This window comes from Schistocerca gregaria, chromosome X, assembly GCF_023897955.1.
Source record: "Schistocerca gregaria isolate iqSchGreg1 chromosome X, iqSchGreg1.2, whole genome shotgun sequence".
Lineage (NCBI taxonomy): Eukaryota > Metazoa > Arthropoda > Insecta > Orthoptera > Acrididae > Schistocerca > Schistocerca gregaria.
In genome coordinates, this window is record NC_064931.1 from 416,075,417 (window position 1) to 416,102,550 (window position 27,134).

Sequence of the window (27,134 nt, forward strand, 5' to 3'; positions counted from 1 at the left end):
ATGTGCGGTTTTCACAGAATGAATTCGTACTCAGCGGCTCGTATTGTTAACCAATAAACATAATGTAATAACAATCATAAAGTGTATTTAAGTGCAAACATACCCTTTTTAAGTGGAACAAAGACTATTGTCCTTAACAGACTAAAAGTAGGGTTAAGTAGAATGTCAGTCGTGTTTTTTGCAGGATTATAGTGCAAGTCGTTTTGGAGATATCGTATTTGGAAATGTTTCCATACCGACGATTGTTTGTGCCATTCAACCTGAACAGTTTGTAGATACGATGTTGCTACGTTTTCTTACAGTGTGCTTATGTGCTCCTTGAATGCATTGCAACTCACCAGTCAGTTAGTGTTGAAACGTCCCCTTAGGAAAATTAGTAAATTACTGTGCTCGTAAACCCATTACGTTATTTGATTTTCAAACAGCTGAGCAAAACTGAACGTACTCAGACCTTTCTCTCTTAACTTATTCTGATCATCACTAAATTGACACACAATGTTTTCAGCGCAACGCAATCTGACTTTTAATAATCCCTACAAAAGAATGGCCCTGACTAACAATAACCAATACCTTCCATGAATCACTTACCTCACAGAAACCTTCATTACTCGAACTAATGCAATACAGCGATCGCCAATACTGCCAGCTAAATAAAAGATTCTAACTACTGAATTCACTGACTACTGATAGACATAGTTAGCAAATTAAAGATTTTGATAAAGAACAAACAATGCATTTACCTTAATAGTGTTCAAAAGTCATTATATATATACATTCCTGGAAATGGAAAAAAGAACATATTGACACCGGTGTGTCAGACCCACCATACTTGCTCCAGACACTGCGAGAGGGCTGTACAAGCAATGATCACACGCACGGCACAGCGGACACACCAGGAACCGCGGTGTTGGCCGTCGAATGGCGCTAGCTGCGCAGCATTTGTGCACCGCCGCCGTCAGTGTCAGCCAGTTTGCCGTGGCATACGGAGCTCCATCGCAGTCTTTAACACTGGTAGCATGCCGCGACAGCGTGGACGTGAACCGTATGTGCAGTTGACGGACTTTGAGCGAGGGCGTATAGTGGGCATGCGGGAGGCCGGGTGGACGTACCGCCGAATTGCTCAACACGTGGGGTGTGAGGTCTCCACAGTACATCGATGTTGTCGCCAGTGGTCGGCGGAAGGTGCACGTGCCCGTCGACCTGGGACCGGACCGCAGCGACGCACGGATGCACGCCAAGACCGTAGGATCCTACGCAGTGCCGTAGGGGACCGCACCGCCACCTCCCAGCAAATTAGGGACACTGTTGCTCCTGGGGTATCGGCGAGGACCATTCGCAACCGTCTCCATGAAGCTGGGCTACGGTCCCGCACACCGTTAGGCCGTCTTCCGCTCACGCCCCAACATCGTGCAGCCCGCCTCCAGTGGTGTCGCGACAGGCGTGAATGGAGGGACGAATGGAGACGTGTCGTCTTCAGCGATGAGAGTCGCTTCTGCCTTGGTACCAATGATGGTCGTATGCATGTTTGGCGCCGTGCAGGTGAGCGCCACAATCAGGACTGCATACGACCGAGGCACACAGGGCCAACACCCGGCATCATGGTGTGGGGAGCAATCTCCTACACTGGCCGTACACCTCTGGTGATCGTCGAGGGGACACTGAATAGTGCACGGTAAATCCAAACCGTCATCGAACCCATCGTTCTACCATTCCTAGACCGGCAAGGGAACTTGCTGTTCCAACAGGACAATGCACGTCCGCATGTATCCCGTGCCACCCAACGTGCTCTAGAAGGTGTAAGTCAACTACCCTGGCCAGCAAGATCTCCGGATCTGTCCCCCATTGAGCATATTTGGGACTGGATGAAGCGTCGTCTCACGCGGTCTGCACGTCCAGCACGAACGCTGGTCCAACTGAGGCGCCAGGTGGAAATGGCATGGCAAGCCGTTCCACAGGACTACATCCTGCATCTCTATGATCGTCTCCATGGGAGAATAGCAGCCTGCATTGCTGCGAAAGGTGGATATACACTGTACTAGTGCCGACATTGTGCATGCTCTGTTGCCTGTGCCTATGTGCCTGTGGTTCTGTCAGTGTGATCATGTGATGTATCTGACCCCAGGAATGTGTCAATAAAGTTTCCCCTTCCTAGGACAATGAATTCACGGTGTTCGTATTTCAATTTCCAGGAGTATATATATATATATATATATATATATATATATATATATATATATATATATATATATATATATATATATATATATATATATCAGTTCATGACATCCAGTCTCACAAATTTACTGTCTCTGATGGACACACGTCCAGATCATCCGCTCTCAAAACTCCGCCATATCTCTCCCCACATCCACCACTGCTGGCGGCTCACCTCCAACTGCGTAACGCTACGCGCTGTTAACAGCCAACTGCCCAACACTGCAATAGCAAATACCAACAATGCAAACGAGCCACAGACTGCACACAGCACAGCCAGTGATTTTCATACAGAGCGGTAGGTGACGTTACCAACATAAAAACCTAAACACCCTACTAATAGCGTGTGACAGTAAAAGCAGTAGACGATGGGATTTACCAATGTAGAGAAAGCCGAAATGCTCATGGTGTATGGACAGAGTAGAAACAATGTCAAGATTGGTAAATGTGGCGTCATTACTAAATTAGATACGTGATACGTCTGGACTACCGTGCCTTAAAGCTAATGTGCAGATTTTAACACAATTCATATAATCGTTCCCCAGTAGGTCTGGATGGAGAGGGATGTGGTAGGGATGGAACCTATATCGATGGAGAATGAGTAGGACATCAGAACTGCTTCATACCGCTTCCTCGTGCGATTGCGCGAGAGATAACGTGCGAATCAACTGCAACCGCAGGAAGAACATTAATTTCCACCTCTTATGTCATCACTTATTCCCTTCTGTTACATTGTCCATGTGTTAGCCGGCCGTTGTGGCCGTGCGGTTCTAGGCGCTCAGTCCGGAACCGCGCGACTACTACGGTCGCAGGTTCGAATCCTGCCTCGGGCATGGATGTGTTTGATGTCCTTAGGTTAGTTAGGTGTAAGTAGTTCTAAGTTCTAGGGGACTGATGACCACAGAAGTTAAGTCCCATAGTGCTCTGAGCCATTTGAACCATTTTCGATGTGTTACACTACCATTTTCACGTAACTGGTTGAAGAGGTTGATAAATGTCTGCCAAGATGATTGACGTCTGTTGGGATATCTTCCGTATACAGCGTATAAGAAAGAACTGCGTTGTTCCTACACTGTCTATATACCATGACAGTGTCGGCTTCTTCTACGTCGGTAAATCCCATCGTCCACTCACGATCTACTGCTCGCACTGTCACACACTAACTGACTAGCAAGTCGCAATGCACTCAAGGGACACATACGCACACTGTAAACAAACATAACATACCGTACCTAGGAACTACGCAGGTTGACTGGCACAAGCAAGTGTCGGTGTGGAAAGATTTCCAAATACGATATCTCGTAAGCGACTCGTACTATAATCCTTCAACGATATCTCTGACATTCTACTTAATCTTACTTTTAGTTAGTTAAGGACTACAAACTTTGTTCCACTTAAGAAGTGCATCTTCGCACAAAGAATACTTTCTAAGTGTTTTTACAGTTTGTTGATTTGCAATCAGTACGAGCCCTTGACTTCCAATCCACTCTATGAAAACCGCACATAAATACCACTTCCCATTTCCCCAATATTTGCAGCGGAAGTTTTAGGTGATCGACCCTGCATATGCAGGATGGTCCATCCATAATGACCGGGCCAGCTGGCCGGAGTGGCGGAGCGGTTCTAGGCGCTACAGTCTTTTTTTTTTTTTTTTAAACACTAACCCCCACCTTTTATTACATATTCGTGTAGTACCTAAAGAAATATGAATGCTTTAGTTGGATCACTTTTTCCTCTTTGTGACAGATGGCGCTGTAATAGTGACAAACGTATAAGTATGTCGTATCACGTCACATTTAGCCAGTGCGGACGGTATTTGCTTCGTGATACATTACAAGTGTTGAAATGGACCGTTTACCAATTGCAGAAAAGGTCGATATCCTGTTGATGAATGACTATTGTGATCAAAATTGCCCAACGGGCGTATGCTATGTATGCTACTCGGTACCCTGGACGACATCATCCAAGTGTCCGGACCGTTCGCCTGATAGTTATGTCATTTAAGGAAAAAGGAAGTGTTCAGCCATATGTGAAACGTCAACCACGACCTGCAACAAATGATGATGGCCGAGCAGGTGTTTTAGCTGCTGTCGCGGCTAATCCGCACATCAGTAGCAGACAAATTGCGCGAGAATTGGGTATCTCAAAGACGTCGGTGTTGAGACTGCTACATCAACATCGATTGCACCCGTGCCATATTTCTATGCACCAGGAATTCCACGGCGACAACTTTGAATGCCGTGTACAGTTCTGCCACTGGGCACTAGAGAAATTATGGGACGATGAAAGATTTTTTGCCCTCGTTCTACTTAGTTACGAAGCGTCATTCGCCAACAGCGGTAACGCAAACCGGCATAATATGCACTATTGGGCAACGGACAATCCACGATGGCTGCGACAAGTGGAACATAAGCGTCCTTGGCGGGTTAATGTATGGTGCGACATTGTGGGAGGGAGGATAATTGGCCCCCATTTTATCGATGGCAATTTAAATGGTGCAATGTATGCTGATTTCCTACGTGATGTTCTACCGATGTTGCTACAAGACGTTTCACTGCATGACAGAATGGCGATGTACTTCCTACATGATGGATGTCCGGCACATAGCTCGTTTGCGGTTGAAGCGGTATTGAATGAATGGCTTATTTCATGACAGGTGGATTGCTCGACGAAGCATGGCCCGCACGTTCACCGGATCTGACATCCACGGATTTATTTCTGTGGGGAACGTTGAAGGATATTTGCTATCGTGATCCACCGACAACGCCTGACAACATGCGTCAGCGCATTGTCAATGCATATGCGAACCTTACGGAATGCGAACTACTCGCTGTTGAGAGGAATGTCGTTACAGTATTGCCAAATGCATTGAGGTTGACAGACATCATTTTGAGCAAATATTACATTAATGTAGTATTTACAGGTAATCACGCTGTAACAGCATGCGTTCTCAGAAATGATACGTTCACAAAGGTATATGTATCACACTGGAACAACCGAAATAAAATGTTCAAACATACCTACGTTCTGTATTTTAATTTAAAAAATCTACCTGTTGCCAGCTACTCGTCTAAAATTGTGAGCCGTATGTTTGTGACTATTTCAGCGCCATCCATCACAAAGCGAAAAAAGTGGTCCAGCTAAAACATTTATGTCCGCAGCTCGTGGTCTCGCGGTCGCGTTCTCGCTTTCCGAGCACGGAGTCCCAGGTTCGATTCCCGGCGTGGTCAGGAATTTCCACCTGCCTCAAGATGACTGGGTGTTTGTGTTGTCCTGATCATTTCATCATCATTCATGAAAGTGGCGAGATGGGCTGAGCAAAGGTTGGGAATTTGTACGGGCGTTGATAACCGCGCATTTGGGCGCCCCACAAACCAAACATCATCATCATCATAAAACATTCATATTTCTTTACGTACTATACGAATATGTAATAAAGATGGGGGTTCATATTTCAAAAAAACGCAGTTGATATTCGTTTGACCTATGGCAGTGCCATCTCGCAGGCCAACCATAGCGCCATCTGGTTTACCCCTTCAAGCTAGACAAATATCGTTCTTTGTAGTTTTTTCGTTTAATGCTTATTTCGTGAGATATTTGGCCCGGTCACGATCAATGGAACACCCTGTATATATAAGAGCGTGACGGCCCCTAGACGTTTGTTTCAGCGCGAATGCCTTAATATCGCCTGGCCTCCTACGGGGAATCAATAATTTGCGAATAGCGGTTTATGAAAGGTGTTAATGAAAGTGTGACTCTGCTTGCGATAAACTGGTAATTTAATTCGGTGAGGGACAGTGTCCGGATGGCCGAAGCGGTTACGGCAGTCGCTCATGAGAAGCGATAAGTCTCGGTTAGAGTACCGATCCGGTTGCGGCTACGGCACAGTGCCATAGTTACCAAGGTAAAGCAGTGTTTCGACATACATTGAAACCTAACACACCTTTACGCTTCCCCCTTTCTTCCCAACTAGCTAGCAGTTACAGACGCCAGCTACAATATCCACGTTTATAGTTTCCACCGCAGGGTCAACTGAATTATTTTGTACAGGTGGCAGTGCACTAACATATTTGCTCAAAAAGGTCTATTAACAAATAGCCCACACGGAATTAAAAAATACCGTTCTTTTGAAAACAACCTGTTTGTTCTCGAGGAGTAATTAGAGCTATCGGCAGGGGAAGTCAAATTCGTTCCATATTTTTTGATACCCAGAAGACTTTTGACACAGTCCCCTACACGAGGCTTCTAATTAAACTGCGTGCCGATGGAGTATTGTCTCATTTTAGATACGAAAGTCACTGAAAAACACGAAATCCATACGTATTGTATATAGATATGTATGTATGTTCCACATACACCACAAAACAATGGACAGATTTATACCAAATTTGGTACAATGTTGCATACTATCTGAAAATCATCGCTCTTGGGATAAGAACCACTTACCTATCTAACCTGTGAGGGTGAGGGTGAAAAGCAGTGTAGCTCAAGGCACGCTAATACCCATACTTTCGTCATCCAGTATTTGAGAATGAGAGCTCTTAGAGACTTATAAAAAACCTCAGATCTAATTTCAAACGTTTATGGAACTTCTTCTCGCTGACGACCTCCACATAATAATGAAAGGAAGAAAAGGTTATCCGTTAGTACATTTTCGTTTTTCATGCAGTAAAACTGCTACATGAAGTACGACTTTTTAATTTATTACTTCTTTACTACTAACTTCGTATACTAGCGACACATTTTTCGGACGACGTTATCATGCAATACTGGATGTAACAGAAAAATTATATGATTGTACGACACAGAGTTAAGAATATATGACGTCATAAACAGTGAGATGTGTGAAAATCTACAGCATCATGCAAGATTATTAAATTTATTACTTCGTTGCTACTAACTTTATGCGCAACACTTTTCGCAAGCATTATACAAGTGCGCCGCAGTATCTACGTAGAAAAATTTATCATCGAACGACATGTAGTTCAGTAGATATGTCGTCAAATACTAAGTTGCGAGAAAAACGTTTTAATTTATTATTTCTTTACTTCTAACTCTATTCACAATACATTTTGCAGACAGTAGCCACACATTCCATTGGATGTACCTACAAAATTATATCATTGTACGGCTCACGGTTCAGGTGATCTCCACGAAAGAGAAACTGCAGGGCGAAATTCGTTAGAGGCACAGGTGAAATAAGTGTACATATACTTGCGAAATATTTTAAATGCATGTGAAACATGTTTCACATGTGCTTACATGGACAAAGTCAAGATTCACAAGTTCATCCATTAACCCCTGTAACGATTTCAACCAAATTTAGGAAACATAGTAGTTACACTCTGGAAAGATATATTGTTGGGTTAAGAACCACCAGCCTTCAATTTGGGTGAGTGTGAAAACACAGAAAGAGAAGACGGGAGCAGGAGATGGACAGACAGTGAGGGATAAGAACGAGTTGGACACAAATAGGTGGGAGGATGAAATGAAAAGAGAGAATGGTAGGGGAAATGGACAGAGACAGGGGAGAGGAGGAGATGGACAGAGAAAGGAAAGAGGAGGAGTTTGACAAAAAATTCAGGGAGGGATAGATAAGCACAGGGGGAGGAGGAGATGAAAAGACAGAAGGGGAGGAGGAGATGGATAGAGAAAAGGAAGAGCACAGGACGGACGGAGAGAGGGTAGAGGACGAGGTGGGCAGAGAAAGGAAAGAGGAGGAGTTGAACGGGGAGAGGGGGAAAAAAGAAATGGACAAAGAGAGGGGGAAGAAGGGAAGGACAGATGGGAACGAAGCAGATGGACATAGAGGGAATGAGTAGATTGACAGAGAAAGGGGTGAGGAGGAGATGGAAAGAGTTAGGGCCAGGAGAAGATGAACAGAGGGGGTGGGGTGAAGGAGGTGGACAAAGAGTGGGGGTGGAGAAAATAGACAGAGATGGATTGATAGAGGTGATGGAAAGAGAGAGAAGGGGAGGAGGTCTGGTACCGCGCGCCTCGGAATTTGAATCCGCGCTAGACGTCATGGATTTCTGCATCATCGCGCCGTAAGCTGTGGCGGCGCGCGCCTCCTGGCCCGCTTTTAGTGTGAGGGCGCCACAGTGGAACACGTGGTCCCAGCGGCCAGTAGCGGCGCCCCCTATAGCGTACTTCAGCGCCTGCCTCTCGATCAAAAAGTGGTTCAAATGGGTCTGAGCACTATGGGACTTAACTTCTGTGGTCATCAGTCCCCTAGAACTTAGAACTACTTAAACCTAACTAACCTAAGGACATCACACACAGCCAGGCCCGAGGCAGGATTCGAACCTGCGGCCGTAGCATCCAAATTTCAATCATGGCATTAATTTTATGTGTATAAACTGCAGTGCGAAAGACGATTATAGTCGTGTAAGCGTACCAGTCGCGCGGTTCCGCACTGAGCGCCTAGAACCGCGAGACCACCGCGGCCGCCCTCTCGATCGGCCAGCCAGTCTAATATCGCGTACGTCGGTTTACACTTCACTTCGCGCTAGACAGCTTACTTCCTTGTCCTGTGTGCGAGTAGACGTGTTTGTTTCCTTGTGACTCCATCGTTCGATCTTGTTCTATTCGTTCTGTCCTTCGTTGGTCGTGTCCGTCCTCTCCCATTGTGTTGTTCGCGGACCTCTCCACGGGTCCCGCCGCGCTTTCCGTCATTGCTACCCCGCGACCTTCCTGGTCGCAGTTACAAAATTTTGGCGACGAGGTACACGGTGGTCATTTTTGGTATGGAATCGAAGTTGGTCTGTCTGCTGGAGCAACAGCAGCAGCTCATGCAGCAGCAGCAGCTCCAGTTAGACATCTTACAAAAGTCGCTGCAGTTGCTAACGGACAAAGTCGATGCCCGGGACGCGTAACCGCACCAGCTTCAGAGTCCTCGGGTGTCCGATGCTTTTCCGCGTCCGCCGACGTTTCCATCCTTTAATGACGCTAAAGAGGACTGGGAAACCTACTTACAACGGCTGAAACAACATTTCACGGCTTTTCAAGTCACGGACGACTCCTTGCAGCGGTTGTTGTTTTTGTCTTGGGCCTCTCTGGACACGTTCTTTCTTCTCCGCAAGTTGGCACTGTTGTCCGATGCTGTGCCTCTCTCTTTCCAGGAGATCTGCCTTTTGCTGACAAACTATTATTCCCAACGCTACCATGTAGTCGCCTCTCGCCTGGAGTTCCGCTAGTACCATAAACACCCTGGTCAATCGTATCGTTCCTGGGTCACGGACTTGCAAGGTCTCAGGCGTCAACGTGATTTTACGTGCACCAATCAGCAGTGTAAGGCTTCGCATGCCGACTCTCTGATCCGGGATGTGGTGGTTCAGCTGGCTCCCGACGCTGAGGTCCGTACTGTGGCGTTGAAACTCGACAACCCCTCATTGGAAGAGATTCTCCGCATTGCCCACTCCTTTGAAATTGCACAAGCGGCTAACGAGCGTCTTATGGCGCGACAGCAGGTGGCAGCGGTCGCGGCGTCACTGCGGGTTCCGCCCGCGCGACGTCGACGTGGCCCGGAGGACAGGGGCCAGCGCCGTCGGGACTCCTCGTGTTCCGACATCTCTATGGCGTCGGCGCCTTCGGTCGCCCATCGTCGCCGGTCGCGCGGCCCACTTCCATCTTGCCCACAGTCCTTTACTGCCCATTCTCGGGCTGATTGTCCCCACCGCTGGAAAATGTGCTCGCTGTTTAACAAGGAGGGCCACATCCAATCGGTTTGTCGTACTCGCTCCACTCGATCCATTCCTGCTCCTCCTGGGCCTCAAGATACCGTCCATGCTCGGCAATCGGTCGTCCCACAGGTTGATACATCAGCGCAGAAGCTTTTCCTCACGCTCCGCATTTTCACAGAGGATGCCAGTTTTCAGGTCGACACTGGGGCCATCGTCTCCCTGATTAATATGGCGACATATACACGGTTGGGCTCTCTTGCGTTGTCGCCTCCCTCCCGCCGTTTGGTCGCCTACGGAGACGGTCCCATTCCCCTTCGTCGTCCAGGCGACGTACAAGCGTGTTCCCCGGCTCCTTACCCTCTTTGTCGTCGACCACCCGTCCGCTTCAAATATTTTTCGCCTGGATGCGTTTCAACCTGTTTGGCTTTTCAATTTCCGACCAAGAGATGAATACACTAAACAGATTCAGAAGGATGTAGGTTGTAGTAAGTACTGGGAGATGAAGAAGCTTGCACAGGATAGAGTAGCATGGAGAGCTGCATCAAACGAGACCACCACCACCACCACAATAACAGCGACAAGTACAAGCGCCTTGCCCGCATCTCGTGGTCGGGTGGTAGCGTTCTCGCTTCCCATGCCCGGGTTCCCGGGTTCGATTCCCGGCGGGGTCAGGAATTTTCTCTGCCTCGTGATGGCTCGGTGTTGTGTGATGTCCTTATGTTAGTTAAGTTTAAGTAGTTCTATGTTCTAGGGAACTGATGACCATAGATGTTAAGTCCCATAGTGCTCATAGCCATTTTACAAGCGCCTTCCCTTTGGTGTCTCTTCGGCGCCGGCCATTTTCAGCGATTCCTAGAGCAGCTTACACAGCCTATTCCAGCATGTGTGAATTATCTGGATGACATCTTGGTCACCGAGCTTTCCCGCCAGGAACATTTGCAAAACCTCAGCGCCTTTTTTCACGCTCTGCAGTCTGCTGGTCTACGCTGTCGGCTGGACAAGTGTTGTTTTTTTAACCGGAAGTGGAATACTTAGGCCACTGGCTTAGCAAAGATGGCATTCGCCCTTTGGGTCGTAATGTCGGGGCCATTGAGGCCCTTCCTCGTCTCAAGGTTACTTAAAGTTCTTGCCTCAGGCTGCCTCCGTTGCTCAACCCCTCAATCACTTGCGTCGCAAAGGGTTGCCTTTTGTTTGGACTCCTGCCTGTGACAAGGCTTTTCTCCATTTAAGGCGATGCTGAAGTCCGCCCCTTGCCTTACTCCCTTCTCCCCGGACCACCCCTTGGTTGTGGCAGCTGATGCGTCGGCATACGACATTGGGGCCGTCCTCGCGCACAGGGATGCCTATGGCTCCGAACAGCCCATCACTTATGCCTCTAATACATTGACCCCAGCACAACAGAACTACTCCCAGGTTGAAAAGGAGGCCCTGGCGCTCGTGTCCGCCGTCCAAATATTTCACGCTTATCTCTTTGAGGCAAAGTTCACCCTCCTGACGGACAATAAATCCTTGGTTACACTTTTCGGACCCCACTGTCACCTTCCCGAGCGGACGGCTCAACGTCTCCAGCGCTGGGCATTGTTTTTACATAATTAAGCTTACACCATCCGGTATAAGCCCACTGCCCGCCATGCTAATGTGGACGCTTTGTCACGTCTCCCAGCAGGCCCCGATTCTGCCTTTTGACCAACAGGAGGTCCTCTGCTTTCACATTGATTCCGCCCGCCAGGATGCGCTGGACAGTCTTCTTCTTATGGCTGCTGACGTTGCTGCAGCTACCCACCTCGACCCTGTCTTGCAGCAGGTTCTCAACTAAGTGGACCACGGGTGGCCGTCCCATGTTACTCGTCAGATGCAGTCCAATTTAAGCCCCTGGCGCCACCTGTTCCACAGGCTCTCCATGGTCGATTATGTCCTTCCGTTGGCCACGGAGTCGGATGCCCACCGGGTGGTCATCCCTCCGGAATTGCAGCTTCAGGTGCTCAGTTTGTTACACCGCAGGCACTGGGGTATGTCCCGTATGGAAGTTTTGGCTCGCCGGCATGTGTATTGGCCTGGCATCTATGGCGATATTGAGCGCCTGGTCCCTGGGTGTACTGTCTGTGCGCGTCACCAGGCAAGCCCCCTCAGTGGTTTGCACCCTGTCCTGTGCCTCGCCGGCCCTGGGATCGCATCCATATCGATTTTTCGGGCCCATTTTTGGGGTCCATGTGGTGACATATCGTTGATGCCTACTCCAAGTACTCATATGTCGTCCGAATGACATCCACCACCACGGAGGCTACACTCACGGCCCTGGCCCAGGTTCTCGCCACTGAGAGCCAGCCCCACACGTTGGTCTCCGATAATGGTCCCCAATTCACAGCATCCTCCTACCACGAGTTCTGTCAGACCAATGATATCAAACATATCCCTAGCGCCCCTTTCCACCCTACGTCCAATGGCGCGGCGGAGACGCTTGTCCGCACTTTTAGACACGAGTTGACTAAGGCGGTCGACACATCTTCAACCACGTCGGCCCTCACCCTGTTTTTTAGCGCCTATCGCACTACGCTAACTGACGGACGCAGTCAGATAGAGATCCATCATGGGCGACAGCCGCATACCCTGCTCCATTTGCTGATGCCGTCCTCCTCCCGCCCCCTCTCCCGGCCATCGCAGCGGTAGGCCCCTGGCACGGCCGTGTGAGCCCGCGAGTACGGGCGCAAGGCGGGTTCGACGCCCGCCACGGTCGTCGCGGCCCACGGGCGGCGTGTGACGTCGGTGCACACGTCGAAAGGGTTGGAGCGCCGCCGTCACAATCAGCTCCGCCCTCGTGCTGCCACGGGACTCGCTCCGCCGCCTCTTTCCCTCCCACCCTCCGATATGGACGTGGTCCTCGAGTCACCGCCTCAGCCCCCGTTTGCCGTCTCCCCACGGGCCTGTCGCCTGCCCTCTCCGCCCCCGGGTGGATCGGCGGCTCCCCCCCCCCCCCGCCTGGACTCTGAATTGGCTGTCATGGATACCTCGGGCGTCCCTTCTTCCCCGCCAACTGCGGCTTATACGCCTAGTTCCTCTTCCCACTGCCGCCCACCTGGGCACCGTCCGGGACATTTTCGCCCCTACGCGCGAGTTTCAGGGGGGAGGGATCTTGTACCGCGCGCCGCGGAATTTGAATCCGCGTCAGACGTCATGGACGTCAAAGACACATAGAGGTCTCTGCACCATCACGCCGTAAGCTGTGGCGGCGAGCGCCTCCTGGCCCGATTTTAGTGTGAGGGCGCCACAGTGGAACACGTGGACACAGCGGCCAATTGCGGCGCCCTGCGATAGCGTACTTAAGCGCCTGCCTCTCGATCAGCCACCCAGTCTAATATCGCGTACGTCGGTTTACACCTCGCTTCGCGCTAGACAGCTTACTTCCTTGTTCTGTGTACGAGTAGACGTGTTTGCTTCCTTGTGACTCCATTGTTCGATCTTGTTCTATTCGTTCTGTCCTTCGTTGGTCGAGTCCATACTCTCCCGTTGTGTTGTTGTTCGCGGGCCTCTCCGTGGGTCCCACCGCGCTTTCCGCCATTGCTACCCCGCGACCGTCCTGGTCGCAGTTACAACAGGAGGAGATTCGCTAATAGAAGATTGGAATAAATACGTACTAGAGCAACGCTCAGTATTCAATTAGTATCTTAATAAAGGAGATATTGAATAATGCGCATAAGTCATTTGCAAATCGTTTTCGAATAAAGAAACTGTATTTCTACTTTTTTCGATGCTTCGTGTATTCGTGAAAATATTTATTCAGCCACAAAAGAAGACTTAAAAATTCATAGCGAAGGCACACTTACCTTGCAAATCAATATTCTATTCTCATATCATTAGAAAATTTAGATCCAATTGCCAAGGCAAATAATAAATTTATTTTTTAGAAGTACAATAGTTTCAAATGATTGACTTTTTGCAGAGGTGTATGTTTTCGTGATAGCATATTACATCCTATTTCACTATTGTACAAGTATCGTTACATAAACAAAGGTAATTGTGGTAATAAACTGAGCAAATTCTAATTAGATTGCTACTCTGTGTCGAGGTACCGGGAACCACGGAGCACTTATAATCTATATGATCAAAAGTATTCTGACACCTGGATGAAATTGACTGACCAGTTCGTGGCGTCCTCCATCAGTAATGCTGGCTTTCAATATGGCGTTGGCCCACCCGTAGCCTTGAAGACAGCTTCCACTCTCGCAGGCATACGTTCAATCACGTGCTGGAAAATTTCTTGGGGAATGACAGCCCATTCTTTAGGGAGTGCTGCACTGAGAAGAGGTATGGATGTCGGTCGGTGACACCTGGCACGACGTCGGCGTTCCAAAACTCCCTAAAGGTGTTGTACAGGATTCAGGTCAGGACTCTGTGCTGGCCAGTCCATTACGGGGGTGCTATTGTCGTGTAACCACACCGAACGAGGCGGCGCAGTGATTAGCACACTTGACTCGCATTCGGGAGGACGACGGTTCAATCTCGCGTCCGGCCATTCTGATTTAGGTTTTCCGTAACTTCCAAAAATCGCTCCAGGCAAATGCCGGGATGGTTCCTTTGATAGGGCACGGCCGACTTCCTTCGCCGTCCTTCCCTAATCCGATGAGACCGATGACCTCGCTGTTGGGGTCTCTTCCCTCAAACAATCCAATCCGTGTAACCACTCCGCCACAGGCTGTGCATTATGAACAGGTGCTCGATCGTGTTGACAGATCCAGTCGCCATCCCCGGATTGCTCTTCAACAGTGGGAAGCAAGAACTTGCTTAAAACATCAATGTAAGACTGTGCTGGGATAGTGCTACGCAAAACAACAAGGGGTGCAACCCCCTTCCACGAAAAACACGACCACACCATAACACCACCGCCTGCGAAATTTACTGTTGGCATTACACACGCTGGCAAATGACGTTCACCGGGCATTCGTCATACCCACACCCTGCCATCGGATCGCCACATTGTGTACCGTGATTTGTCACTCCACACAACGTTTTTCCACTGTTCAATCGTCCAATGTTTAAGCTCCTTACACCAAGCGAGGCGTCGTTTGACATTTACCGGCGTGATGTGTGGCTTACGTGCAGCCGCTCAACCATGAAATCCAAGTTCTCACCTTCTGCCTAACTGACGTAGTACTTGCAGTGAATCCTGATGCAGTTTGGAATTCCTGTGTGATGGTCTGGATAGATGTCTGCCTATTACCCACTACGACCCTCTTCAACTGTCGGTGGTTTCTGTCGGTCAACAGACGTGGTCGGCCTGTATGCTTTTGTGCTGTACGTGTCCCTTCACGTTTCCACATCACTGTCCCATCGGAAACAGTGGGCCTAGGAATACTTAGGAGTGGGAAAATCTCGCGTACAGACGTATGACACAAGTTACACCGAATCACCTGACCACGTTAGAAGTCCGTGAGTTCCGCGAAGCGCCCTATTCTGCTCTCTCACGATGTCTAATGAGTACTGAGGTCTCTGATGTGGAGTACCTGGCAGTAGGTGGCAGCACAATGCACCTAATATGAAAAACGTATGGATTTAGGGTTCCAGATACTTTTGATCGCATAGTGTATCAAATTACCGTGATATTATCCTGAGAAATCTCTAAAACTTTGTCCTTGGAGTTTGGGTTTACTCTGAATATATACGGTGCTGCACGTTCAGGACAAAGTATTTAGGTAGTATCTTATGAGTTTTCTGGCCTCTGGAGAACATCTTCATACAACTAAGGCAAATGTCAGGAGAGTAAAAAGCTACTTTTCCATGGGTGCAATTACGCGTTGCAATTTGAGGTTAGTTTACAGGATCGCCATGGAAAAAATAGAAATTAGAGCTTTAAATAAAAGAGATGAGACTATGGGACTAAAAGGCATAAATATTGTTCTGTGCCTTCACAGTGAACGAGAATTAGTTTCAGAGGCCAACCAATTTGTACGACGATACAAAACACATGGCTGGTTTCAGAGACAACAGCATTCGCATTATAGATGCTTTGCAGAAGTTACTAAGTACGGCCACTTACCTAGGAGATGTGCTGGTATTGGCTCTTTGCGGTCGACAATGTCGTCGCCATAGTAGTTGGCGAGATGGTGGCGAACAACAGCGTGGAGCATGATGTATAGTGGTTCTACTTGTTCGTACAGCCTGAACACTTCTTCCTCCAGCAGCCGTGTGTCTAGTTCTTCTCTCCAGCATTCCCCCATGTCCATGTAATCTGAAACAAAAATTATGTGTGCTAGCCGGTCCTAAATATTATGCAAGAAATTCATGCGTCAGTATTTAACGTACTCGGGAAACGGGTCTGGAACCAACTTTCACAGAACTGCTGAAATGCCCGATGTTTGACAACGTTATGGTATCAACAATAAAGACTGCCTCAAAAGCTAACAGACGTGACTCATTCGCAGCACATTACTGATGATTTCAGTGCCATGGCCTTGTAAGCCTGAATAAAAACAGCCTGCTTTCAAATCCCATACCATGCTAAAGAGCTATCATCCAGAACTAGTATTTTTAGATATATTGTCTGGAACATTAGTTGTCACTTCGTGTGACCCCACTTCCAACCAACATCACTTTGCATACACTGGAACCTCCATTTGTCTGAACCCAACTTCTTACATCACTTAAAGATACAGGGTGTTTCAAAAATAACCGGTATATTTGAAACGGCAATTAAAAGTAAACGAGCAGCGATAGAAATACACCGTTTGTTGCAATATGCTTGGGACAACAGTACATTTTCAGGCGAACAAACTTTCGAAATTACAGTAGTTACAATTTTCAACAACAAATGGCGCTGCAACTGATGTGAAAGATATAGAAGACAACGCAGTCTGTGGGTGCGCCATTCTGTACGTCGTCTTTCTGCTGTAAGCGTGTGCTGTTCACAACGTGCAAGTGTGCTGTGGACAACATGGTTTATTCCCTAGAACAGAGGATTTTTCTGGTGTTGGAATTCCACCGCCTGGAACACAGTGTTGTTGCAACAAGACGAAGTTTTCAACGGAGGTTTAATGTAACCAAAGGACCGAAAAGCGATACAATAAAGGATCTGTTTGAAAAATTTCAACGGACTGGGAACGTGACGGATGAACGTGCTGGAAAGGTAGGGCAACCGCGTACGGCAACCACAGAGGGAAACGCGCAGCTAGTGCAGCAGGTGATCCAACAGCGGCCTCGGGTTTCCGTTCGCCGTGTTGCAGCTGCGGTCCAAATGATGCCAACGTCCACGTATCGTCTCATGCGCCAGAGTTTACACCTCTATCCATACAAGATTCAAATGCGGCAACCCCTCAGCGTCGCTACCATTGCTGCACGAGAGACATTCGCTAACGATATAGTGCACAGGATTGATGACGGCGATATGCATGTGGGCAGCATTTGGTTTACTGACGAAGCTTATTTTTACCTGGACGGCTTCGTCAATAAACAAAACTGGCGCATATGGGGAACCGAAAAGCCCCATGTTGCAGTCCCATCGTCCCTGCATCCTCAAAAAGTACTGGTCTGGGCCGCCATTTCTTCCAAAGGAATCATTGGCCCATTTTTCAGATCCGAAACGATTACCGCATCACGCTATCTGCACATTCTTCGTGAATTTGTGGCGGTACAAACTGCCTTAGACGACACTGCGAACACCTCGTGGTTTATGTAAGATGGTGCCCGGCCACATCACACGGCCGACGTCTTTAATTTCCTGAATGAATATTTCGATGATCGTGTGATTGCTTTGGGCTATCCGAAACATACAGGAGGCGGCATGGATTTGCCTCCCTATTCGCCCGACATGAACCCCTGTGACTTCTTTCTGTGGGACACTTGAAAGACCAGGTGTACCGCCAGAATCCAGAAACAATTGAACAGCTGAAGCAGTACATCTCATCTGCATGTGAAGCCATTCCGCCAGACACGTTGTCAAAGGTTTCGGGTAATTTCATTCAGAGACTACCCCAAATTATTGCTACGCATGGTGGATATGTGGAAAATATCGTACTATAGAGTTTCCCAGACCGCAGCGCCATCTGTTGTTGACAATTGTAACTACTGTAATTTCGAAAGTTTGTCTGCCTGAAAATGTACTGCTGTCCCAAGCATATTGCAACAAACGGTGTATTTCTATCGCTGCCCGTTTAGTTTGTATTGCCGTTTCAAATATACCGGTCATTTTTGAAACACCCTGTAAGTTCGTGGAATTTTTTCGACGGCGTTAGGTGTTCACGTTTAAGTCAAGATTTCCACCTACAGCTACATCTATACACCACAGAAAGGCGTGTTACGAAGGATACTATTAGTTCCCTGTTCATTCGTGAGTAGTTATTGTGATGAGCGACTGTCCTTGATCTTCTCTATGAGACTGAATTTCTCTGATCTTACCATCATGTTCATTTTGCAAGATGTGCGTGAGAGGAAACAATGTGATTCCCGAGACTTATTGGAGCACATGCTCTCGGAATTTCAGAAGTCAACCTCTCCATGTTTCACAACGCCTTTCTTGTAGCGCCTTCCACTGACGGTGTATTAACATCTCCATGACGCTGTCGCGCTATCCAGATCAACCTGGGAAGAACGCGCCTCTCTTCATTGGAATCAACCCTATTTCCACAAGCAATTCCGCGTAGTTACGTCCCAGTCTGACTATAAATACCCAAGAATCACCAGAACAAGGGTTTTATTAGCTACACTTTTTAAAGGTGCATTACAAGGAGTCATCAAAAATTTTGCGTTCGAAGGCCATACAGTCGAGTAGCGGCATGGCAATGACGCAAAATCGCAGTGAGCATTAAGGCAATCATCCCGCCGACGCACCAGCATGAAGATACCCGATTAGTACAATACCGTGTCCTGCTGCGTGAAGAAGTCCGTAACTGCCTGCTCCACGTCCTCGTCCGATAGGAATCGTCGACCATTCTAAACCCTTTTTAAGGGACCGAAGGCGTGAAAATCGCATGGAGAGAGGTCAGCACTATAGGGCGGGTGCTCTAGCGTCTCCTACGCTGGAGTAACTTCTGCGATATGGGTACTTGCGTCATCATGAGGCAGCAGCACTCCTTGTCGTAGTTTTCCGGACGTTCACCTTAACTGTATGCCGTAATTTCTCTAGCGTTGCGCAGTACGTTTCCCTAGTGATGGAGGCGCCAGATTCCTTGTAATCAATAAGCAATGTTCCCTGGTAATCAAAGAACAGAGTGAGCATTACCTTTCCAGCAGATGGCTGGCTCTTGAAGTTCTTGGGATGAGGGGACGATGGCTGACACCAATACATCTTCGACGCCTTCGACTCTCCTGCCGAGTAGTGGTGCTGCCTAAAACACTACGTTCAAGGAAGGTGTTGCCATCAACAGCTTGCCGCACCATTCCACAACAATGGTTTTTGGCAGGCATGGCGTACGATACACATCCTTCGTTTTCCAGTGAATGTTTACACATGTTTGTCATTCGGCAGTGAAGGAAAAGATAGCAGAACGTTCGTTCTGTTTGGAAGCATTTGGTAATACCATCGGCACGGTTCGCGTTTCGGCGTTTACCGCACGTATGTCGGAAAGACATCCTAATCCATTGTCTAAATGTCGGTACTTATATACCCGAATCGGAATCGTACTGTGTTGCATATACGCTGCAGCAGTGCCATCAAATGCAAAGTTTTGATCGCCCCTAATACGATTCGTTACGACCTTTCCAAACAATTTCAGCGTGGCATCTGATTTTTCACTTGGTTGTTTCATTTTAGGGAGATACTCATAGATGTTTTATTGCTGTTACTACTTCCAGTGAGTTACTGCTAATATTGTTATTGAAAAATAATCGTCCTTTCCGCCAATTTATGTGCGGTACGTTACGTTTGTATCTGTTGAGCGTAAATTGCCTGTTCGTGCACCAACTGTCGATCCTTTGTGGGTCTTCCTATATTACAGTTTTCTGGTATTTTCCTCATCAATACAACACCATCACCTGTGAAGAGCCTAATGGAGCTTCTGACACTATTCATCAGACCGATTATACAGTATATACCGTGAACAGTTATGAGCGTGTTACTTTCTCTTCTTGTACTTCTGCAGTTACTTGACGATTTCAGGAATCCAAATAAAGCCGGTCCAATAAGATGAAGACGCACATCAGCATCAGCAAAGATTGAGTACTGTATTTAACATAGTGAACTAACTTTAGACCAGATATGATGAACAGTATGCTTTAAATACAGTCGGGGACAGAATTCGCGAGACACCTCGTCTCATCGTTAAGCTGAACTCCACAACTTTATTGTCTGCGAACCCAGACATGTAAATAGACGAAGTGCTACCAAGATACTGTCTACATACGTGAAGTCGAAAATCTAACCAAGCATTGGTCAGAATCATTTCGATAATGTCGGAGAATATAATGTTTCTGTTTACTTTCTCTCTTATTTTTTGTGCTGTGATCAATAACCTACGGAAAAACACTATTTACTATGGACTGTACCAATGTAAATGAATTACATCTTTTCATGTTAACTTTAAGAAAAATCTCTTTTAATAAACCAGCGTATTAGCAGCATAATACGCACTTTTGGCATCGAAACGGTCATTGCTCCGTAAAGTTCACAGTCATAATGAAGTCGCGTTATGGGACTACCACGAAAGTATACAAATGTAGCAGTAAGAGTAGATACATTACAGTATGAAGATAACAAATCAGTCAGTGCCACCTTTAAGTCAATACAATTTGTAACGGTAGAAACAGTAGGCGTAACTAGTGTGCGATTCAGAAATTTTTCAGCTTTAGATCTGCAGGGTACAGAATCAATGTAGCGATAAAACTTGCGGGAGAGGTGCCTTAGGATTATTTACTAATTTTTGAGCTGCCTGCTAGTGGTTTTTCCACAGAATAGGCAAAAATGAAGTTCTTCAGCTTGAACCGCAAACACTTTATCGCTAAGCTAACACATTACATCAAACACCAATTCCTTGTTGCGAAAATGATGGCGGAGACGAAGAATTCGCAACGTAAATGGCGAAATAAGCTGAATTTCGTGTTGGAACGAGTTACTTGGACCACTGTGTCATCCCTTAAGTGACAATAATCCACAACATTGAATCTAAATCACAACAAAATATCGACTGAATTTACCAGGATAATCCTGAATCAGTCCGGGAAGCCATTATATTACTTTTACTACTATTATTGCCAAACGTATTCCACACTCATTAGACTAGTGCAGGGAGAATACGTTCGTACAGCCGATGTGTTTCTTGAGCTCACTGGAACTGGGGAACGTCGCCCTTTGAAGACGCTATGACGCTGGCTGCCTCTGTAATGACTTGGAGAAATACCTAGCTTAGGCAAATGAGTTTTATTCGAATTTCTGTAAGTGCGAACTGGGTCTAACGCTCAGTTAGGAATAATATCAAAATGCACAGGCTGCATCTCGAGCATCATAAATCAAGAGCAGGAAAATGATGAATTCGGATCTACTCTTCAATAGCTGTAGTAGGTATTTTTGTTTTCCTGCTTTAAGCAAAGAGCAAACAACAAAATAACGCTTCGGAAGGGAATCGCTTTTTTGCATCGAAAGACACTGATTAAGTTATGAGTAAATAAAATCCAGGTTAATATTATACAGTTGAAGACATTTTTACTTATGAATGCTTGCATTGGCGCCACTCATAATATATAATAACACAAACGAAAAGACAAAATAACACTGTTTGGAGCTATTCGCGTTTGCAATTGAATTTCAGAAGCGGCGAACAACATACAATTTCGAATCAAAAAAGAAAACCGTGCAAATAAATCTTTCGTAATGAACGAAAAATAGGACTCAATAGCACAAAAGAAAACTGACCAAGTGAATTACTGTAACGCAAGTTCGATTCACCTTCTAATAACATGAATGTAGAAGTAGTTGTCATGAGAATATGAAACGAGGAACAAAAAGTACTGACAGTAATGTGTCGAACATATCATTCTTAAGCAAAACTCATTCAAAACGACGGAAAGTGTCGCGTAATCGTAATGGTTGCCTTATAACTGCTGATGATGCTTTGAAAATAAAACCGAAAAGCGCCTAATGAAGACCTTTCCAAATTTCAGGGAGCTTAAAACAAATGAAAGCAACAAGTTGAGGCTACCCCGTGTGACCGTGGGACGGAATGTCTATGCAGTACCTCGCGGTTAGTGCATTTTGTTCCTAGTATATTTCTCAGTTATTTCACATTAACAATCCCTCTGCGCTATTATTACAATGATATTAGAATTACGGAGGTGTAATTTTGAAAACAGACAGCTATGTTAAATATTACGGCACTTGCAACCTAGTCTGAATCAACAGGCAATGAAAATTGTTACTTCATCAGGTACAACATTCTGCATTAAACCAAGCGTGTCGGTGGCGTTGTTTCCAAGATCATTATTTCGAATTATTTTGCTCAATGATCAAATCCAGTCTTATGTTACTTTTTTCTTTTGTCGTCACGCAAGTATGTGCCGTTAATGACTTCAATATTTTTGTGACATCGAGAAATACAATGGAATAATTTACAAAAGGAATGAGCACTTCAGATGTTATTAAAATTAGAGTTTATGTTAAATATCTTATACAACCATATACAAAAAGTGTTTTTTTTTTAACAGAACTGCTCACATTACTGCGGAATTACTTTTAATAAACACATCGATATTCCGATTTCATCGACAATCAGGTCTTCGTATAATGAGGAGTAGCTTTTCCCATCCCACGAGTTATTCATGTACCGAATTGGCTCCATTTTTACGTAAAGTCACAAAACTCCGTCCAGAAAGAGATGATAGGTAATGTTCATGAGCTTTGAAAATTTTGTCGCTGATTTGTACACATTATGATGCCATTCCATTGACTGATTTACGTTTTGCGGGACTCGAGAACAAAATCTGCCACTGATATCATGGAGACAAACAAAAAAATTAGTAACAGTTTTCCGGGAAGTGTTATTCCGCGCTGGGCAGTGTACGAGTGCGTTACTTCACAAGTGCAAATTAGCTATTGCGGTGGAACACCCAGATGACAAGCAGAGGACTGACTTGAAATAAACATAAAATAATCAATGTGTGGGTGTTACATCGTTTTACAGAGTCTAGAAACAATGGACATGTGGTTGCTACACGAGCACTATGGAAATGGCCAATAGCAGCAGCAGACTCATTACTGTGAGAAAGTTTTGAATTCACAGTTTCAAACACTTGGTGCGCTTCAATCAAAGGCAAACACAGAATTTGGCAGCGACGTGTCACCACATACATCAGCACCAGTGCAAAACTAACGTTTGATAAATTATTGGGAACAGCAAGATATTTCCAAATTCTAACGTCCACAATGATCCTTGACTTCAGCCCTTTGATCTTAAGCAGAAACGGATCCGTCTTTGCACATTATTGACTCGTGGGTTGTGCACGCGGTGGTCTGTTTATCAATGAAATCGGAATGTCGCCGTGTTCATTAAAAGTAACTCGGCCAAGGTGTATCCCGTTCAGGCAGCCCCACGACGCATACTTAAACTGATAGGTGAAGAACTACATTCGTCCATTACAGAAGTGCCCTAGATTCTTCGCATAGCCAACGGAAATCACAAGTAGAAGCCATGCAATTAATAAAACTTGCCTGGATGCAGGCTCCAACCCTCAAGAAAATGCTTTGATATGCTTGGTTCGCCGATCGCGAAGTATTTAACAATGTTAACTAAGTTGGCCTTCCTAGTGATAAGCACATTAAAGAATGTGGTTGTGGTATATGTGCCATCACACGTTGCAGGTAATGCTTCAATATTTTATTCTTCGAACGTTTTTACCATCGATATCGCCCTGGGGAATACTCTGGATCTCTTGAAGTGTGAAAGTAAAAATAAAAGCAAAATTTGTTATGCTACAATTTATCTGTTTTTCTTTTCAATTACTATTAGTAACAATGTTATATAAGATTTGTGACGATAAAATCTTATTTCAACAACATTTGGAACGCTTATTTCTTTGTAAATGATTCCTTTGTATTTCTCGATGTCACAAAAATACTGATGTCACATACTTTTGCGACAAAAATAACAACACATTGAATTTGAACATGGAACGCAAAAATTTGAAACTGTGATCTTATCCACTACGCTGCAAACTCTCTTAGTGTAACACCATGCCTGCAAACTGATGCAGTATCATTGAAAGTTTGACTGTCATTTTCTCGGACAATATTGGTTCTTGGCGCCTGACACAAAATAAGTCTTCCCTCATTTTCTACCTTCTTTCACCAAGCGAAGTTTCGACTGTGTAAGAAATCTTTAGCGGGTCCCTCTTGTAAGACATAGTTTCAGAAATCTGCTGATATAACTCCAAAACCGTGCATGGAACATGGAATTCTTGCAGTATTTCCGCACCAGAAACATTGCTCGACCTGTCCCTACAGGCTCCAAATTTCTGTCTTGAATAACTAACATATTATCAAAATTAATCACCGTTTCTCTGATGCCTCAGAGCTATTACCCTAATCTCAGGCTTTTTAAAGTTATATTAAACCGTATAGACTTCGTAGAAACTGACATGTTTCATTTCCTGTTATTTATGAACTTCATTAGTCTCTCTCTTTGATGCTCTTCCTGAAACAATAAGGGCGTGCAAGAAAAGTAGTGTCTCCGAACTATTATGTGCAAACTCTTAAAACTGGCTTAAATAAAATAAACGTTATTAACATTCTGCAACTTTATTCTTCATATCTGTATATTTGCAGCCATTTGCTGCAAGAAGCCTCAGAGTTATAGCATGTCCAAAGGTGGTGTGTACTGTAACTACGTCGGTGCAAGAGAAACTGCGTGCTTTTGTCAACAATGCCAGGCCCCACATCAGCGCTGCGACATCTGCAACCATCCGACTCCTTAGGTTCACTGTCATCGAGCATCCTCCATACAGTACCGACTTGGCCCCATCTGGTTTACATCTGTTTCCAGAAATTAATAAACACCTTCGAGAGCTTTACTTAGACAGCAAGCTGAGGTGAGTGTGTGGCTCCATGAAAAAGTCAAACATTCTGCAATGATGGTAGCAATCAACCGGTATCTCTGAGTGAAGTGTCTTCGTTGCCAAGGAGATTATGTTTAGATGTAAATACGTATAGATTAAAAATAATTATGCAGAATATTAATAGCGTTTGTTTCATTAAAAAACCTTTAAGAGTTTTCACACAAAAGTTCGAAGCCATTACTTATCAGCACGCCCTCTTATTCATTATTAAGGTTTTGGAAGAAATTTTAGGGTGCTAGTTAAAGACTGAAGCGCATCAGTAGGATGACGATAGAGTAGGACAGCGGTCATTCCTCAATGCGACCTCGAGTTACCAAAGTACACTCCTGGAAATTGAAATAAGAACACCGCGAATTCATTGTCCCAGGAAGGGGAAACTTTATTGACACATTCCTGGGGTCAGATACATCACATGATCACACTGACAGAACCACAGGCACATAGGCACAGGCAACAGAGCATGCACAATGTCGGCACTAGTACAGTGTATATCCACCTTTCGCACCAATGCAGGCTGCTATTCTCCCATGGAGACGATCGTAGAGATGCTGGATGTAGTCCTGTGGAACGGCTTACCATGCCATTTCCACCAGGCGCCTCAGTTGGACCAGCGTTCGTGCTGGACGTGCAGACCGCGTGAGACGACGCTTCATCCAGTCCCAAACATGCTCAATGGGGGACAGATCCGGAGATCTTGCTGGCCAGGGTAGTTGACTTACACCTTCTAGAGCACGTTGGGTGGCACGGGATACATGCGGACGTGCATTGTCCTCTTGGAGCAGCAAGTTCCCTTGCCGGTCTGGGAATGGTAGAACGATGGGTTCGATGACGGTTTGGATGTACCGTGCACTATTCAGTGTCCCCTCGACGATCACCAGAGGTGTACGGCCAGTGTAGGAGATCGCTCCCCACAACATGATGCCGGGTGTTGGCCCTGTGTGCCTCGGTCGTATGCAGTCCTGATTGTGGCGCTCACCTGCACGGCGCCAAACACGCATACGACCATCATTGGCACCAAGGCAGACGCGACTCTCATCGCTGAAGACGACACGTCTCCATTCGTCCCTCCATTCACGCCTGTCGCGACACCACTGGAGGCGGGCTGCACGATGTTGGGGCGTGAGCGGAAGACGGCCTAACGGTGTGCGGGACCGTTGCCCAGCTTCATGGAGACGGTTGCGAATGGTCCTCGCCGATACCCCAGGAGCAACAGTGTCCCTAATTTACTGGGAAGTGGCGGTGCGGTCCCCTACGGCACTGCGTAGGATCCTACGGTCTTGGCGTGCATCCGTGCGTCGCTGCGGTCCGGTCCCAGGTCGACGGGCACGTGCACCTTCCACCGACCACTGGCGACAACATCGATGTACTGTGGAGACCTCACGCCCCACGTGTTGAGCAATTCGGCGGTACGTCCACCTGGCCTCCCGCATGCCCACCATACGCCCTCGCTCAAAGTCCGTCAACTGCACATACGGTTCACGTCCACGCTGTCGCGGCATGCTACCAGTGTTAAAGACTGCGATGGAGCTCCGTATGCCACGGCAAACTGGCTGACACTGACGGCGGCGGTGCACAAATGCTGCGCAGCTAGCGCCATTCGACGGCCAACACCGCGGTTCCTGGTGTGTCCGCCTTGCCGTGCGTGTGATCATTGCTTGTACAGCCCTCTCGCAGTGTCCGGAGCAAGTATGGTGGGTCTGACACACCGGTGTCAATGTGTTCTTTTTTCCATTTCCAGGAGTGTATTTAAAACGACCCGAAGAGATCTTTAGTAACGTGTGTTCTGGGTTTGTTAACGTTGTAGGGGTGATTTCGAAACGGAAATAATTATGGAAGAAATGATTTAAGTCACGAAATGTGTAATTTATTCCATCAACCTCATTTCGTATAAATCGTTTCCTTTCAAGTTATTCCTCGGTGAGCCGTCAAGTTTGCGAGATAAAGCTACACTTAGCGTTATACAGTGAGTTAGATTCGGTTGCAACTGTCGTAATGCTTAACACGGCAGTCTGTTTTAATAATTACACCTGCATAATTATCCTATCATTGCAGTGATAGCCTACAGGAGTTGTTAGTAAGAAACAACTGGGAAATGAACTAGGAGCAGAATGCTTCAACTGAGAGGTACAGCATACACATTCCATCCCAAGTTCACTTAGGACAGAGGTGTGCAAACAGCCGCCCGCATGCCACATGCGACCTGCTAATGAT

At 46.4% G+C, this 27,134-nt stretch overlaps 1 protein-coding gene across 1 annotated transcript in view; it reads right to left on the reverse strand.

Annotated features, from left to right (window-relative positions):
- LOC126298426 (angiotensin-converting enzyme-like) overlaps positions 1-27,134 on the reverse strand; it is a 267,596-nt gene that overhangs the window by 92,154 nt on the left and 148,308 nt on the right. The window contains exon 5 of the mRNA XM_049989754.1: positions 15,928-16,119. Within this exon, the coding sequence (XP_049845711.1) occupies positions 15,928-16,119 (192 nt within the window). The remainder of the gene's footprint in view (positions 1-15,927; positions 16,120-27,134) is intronic.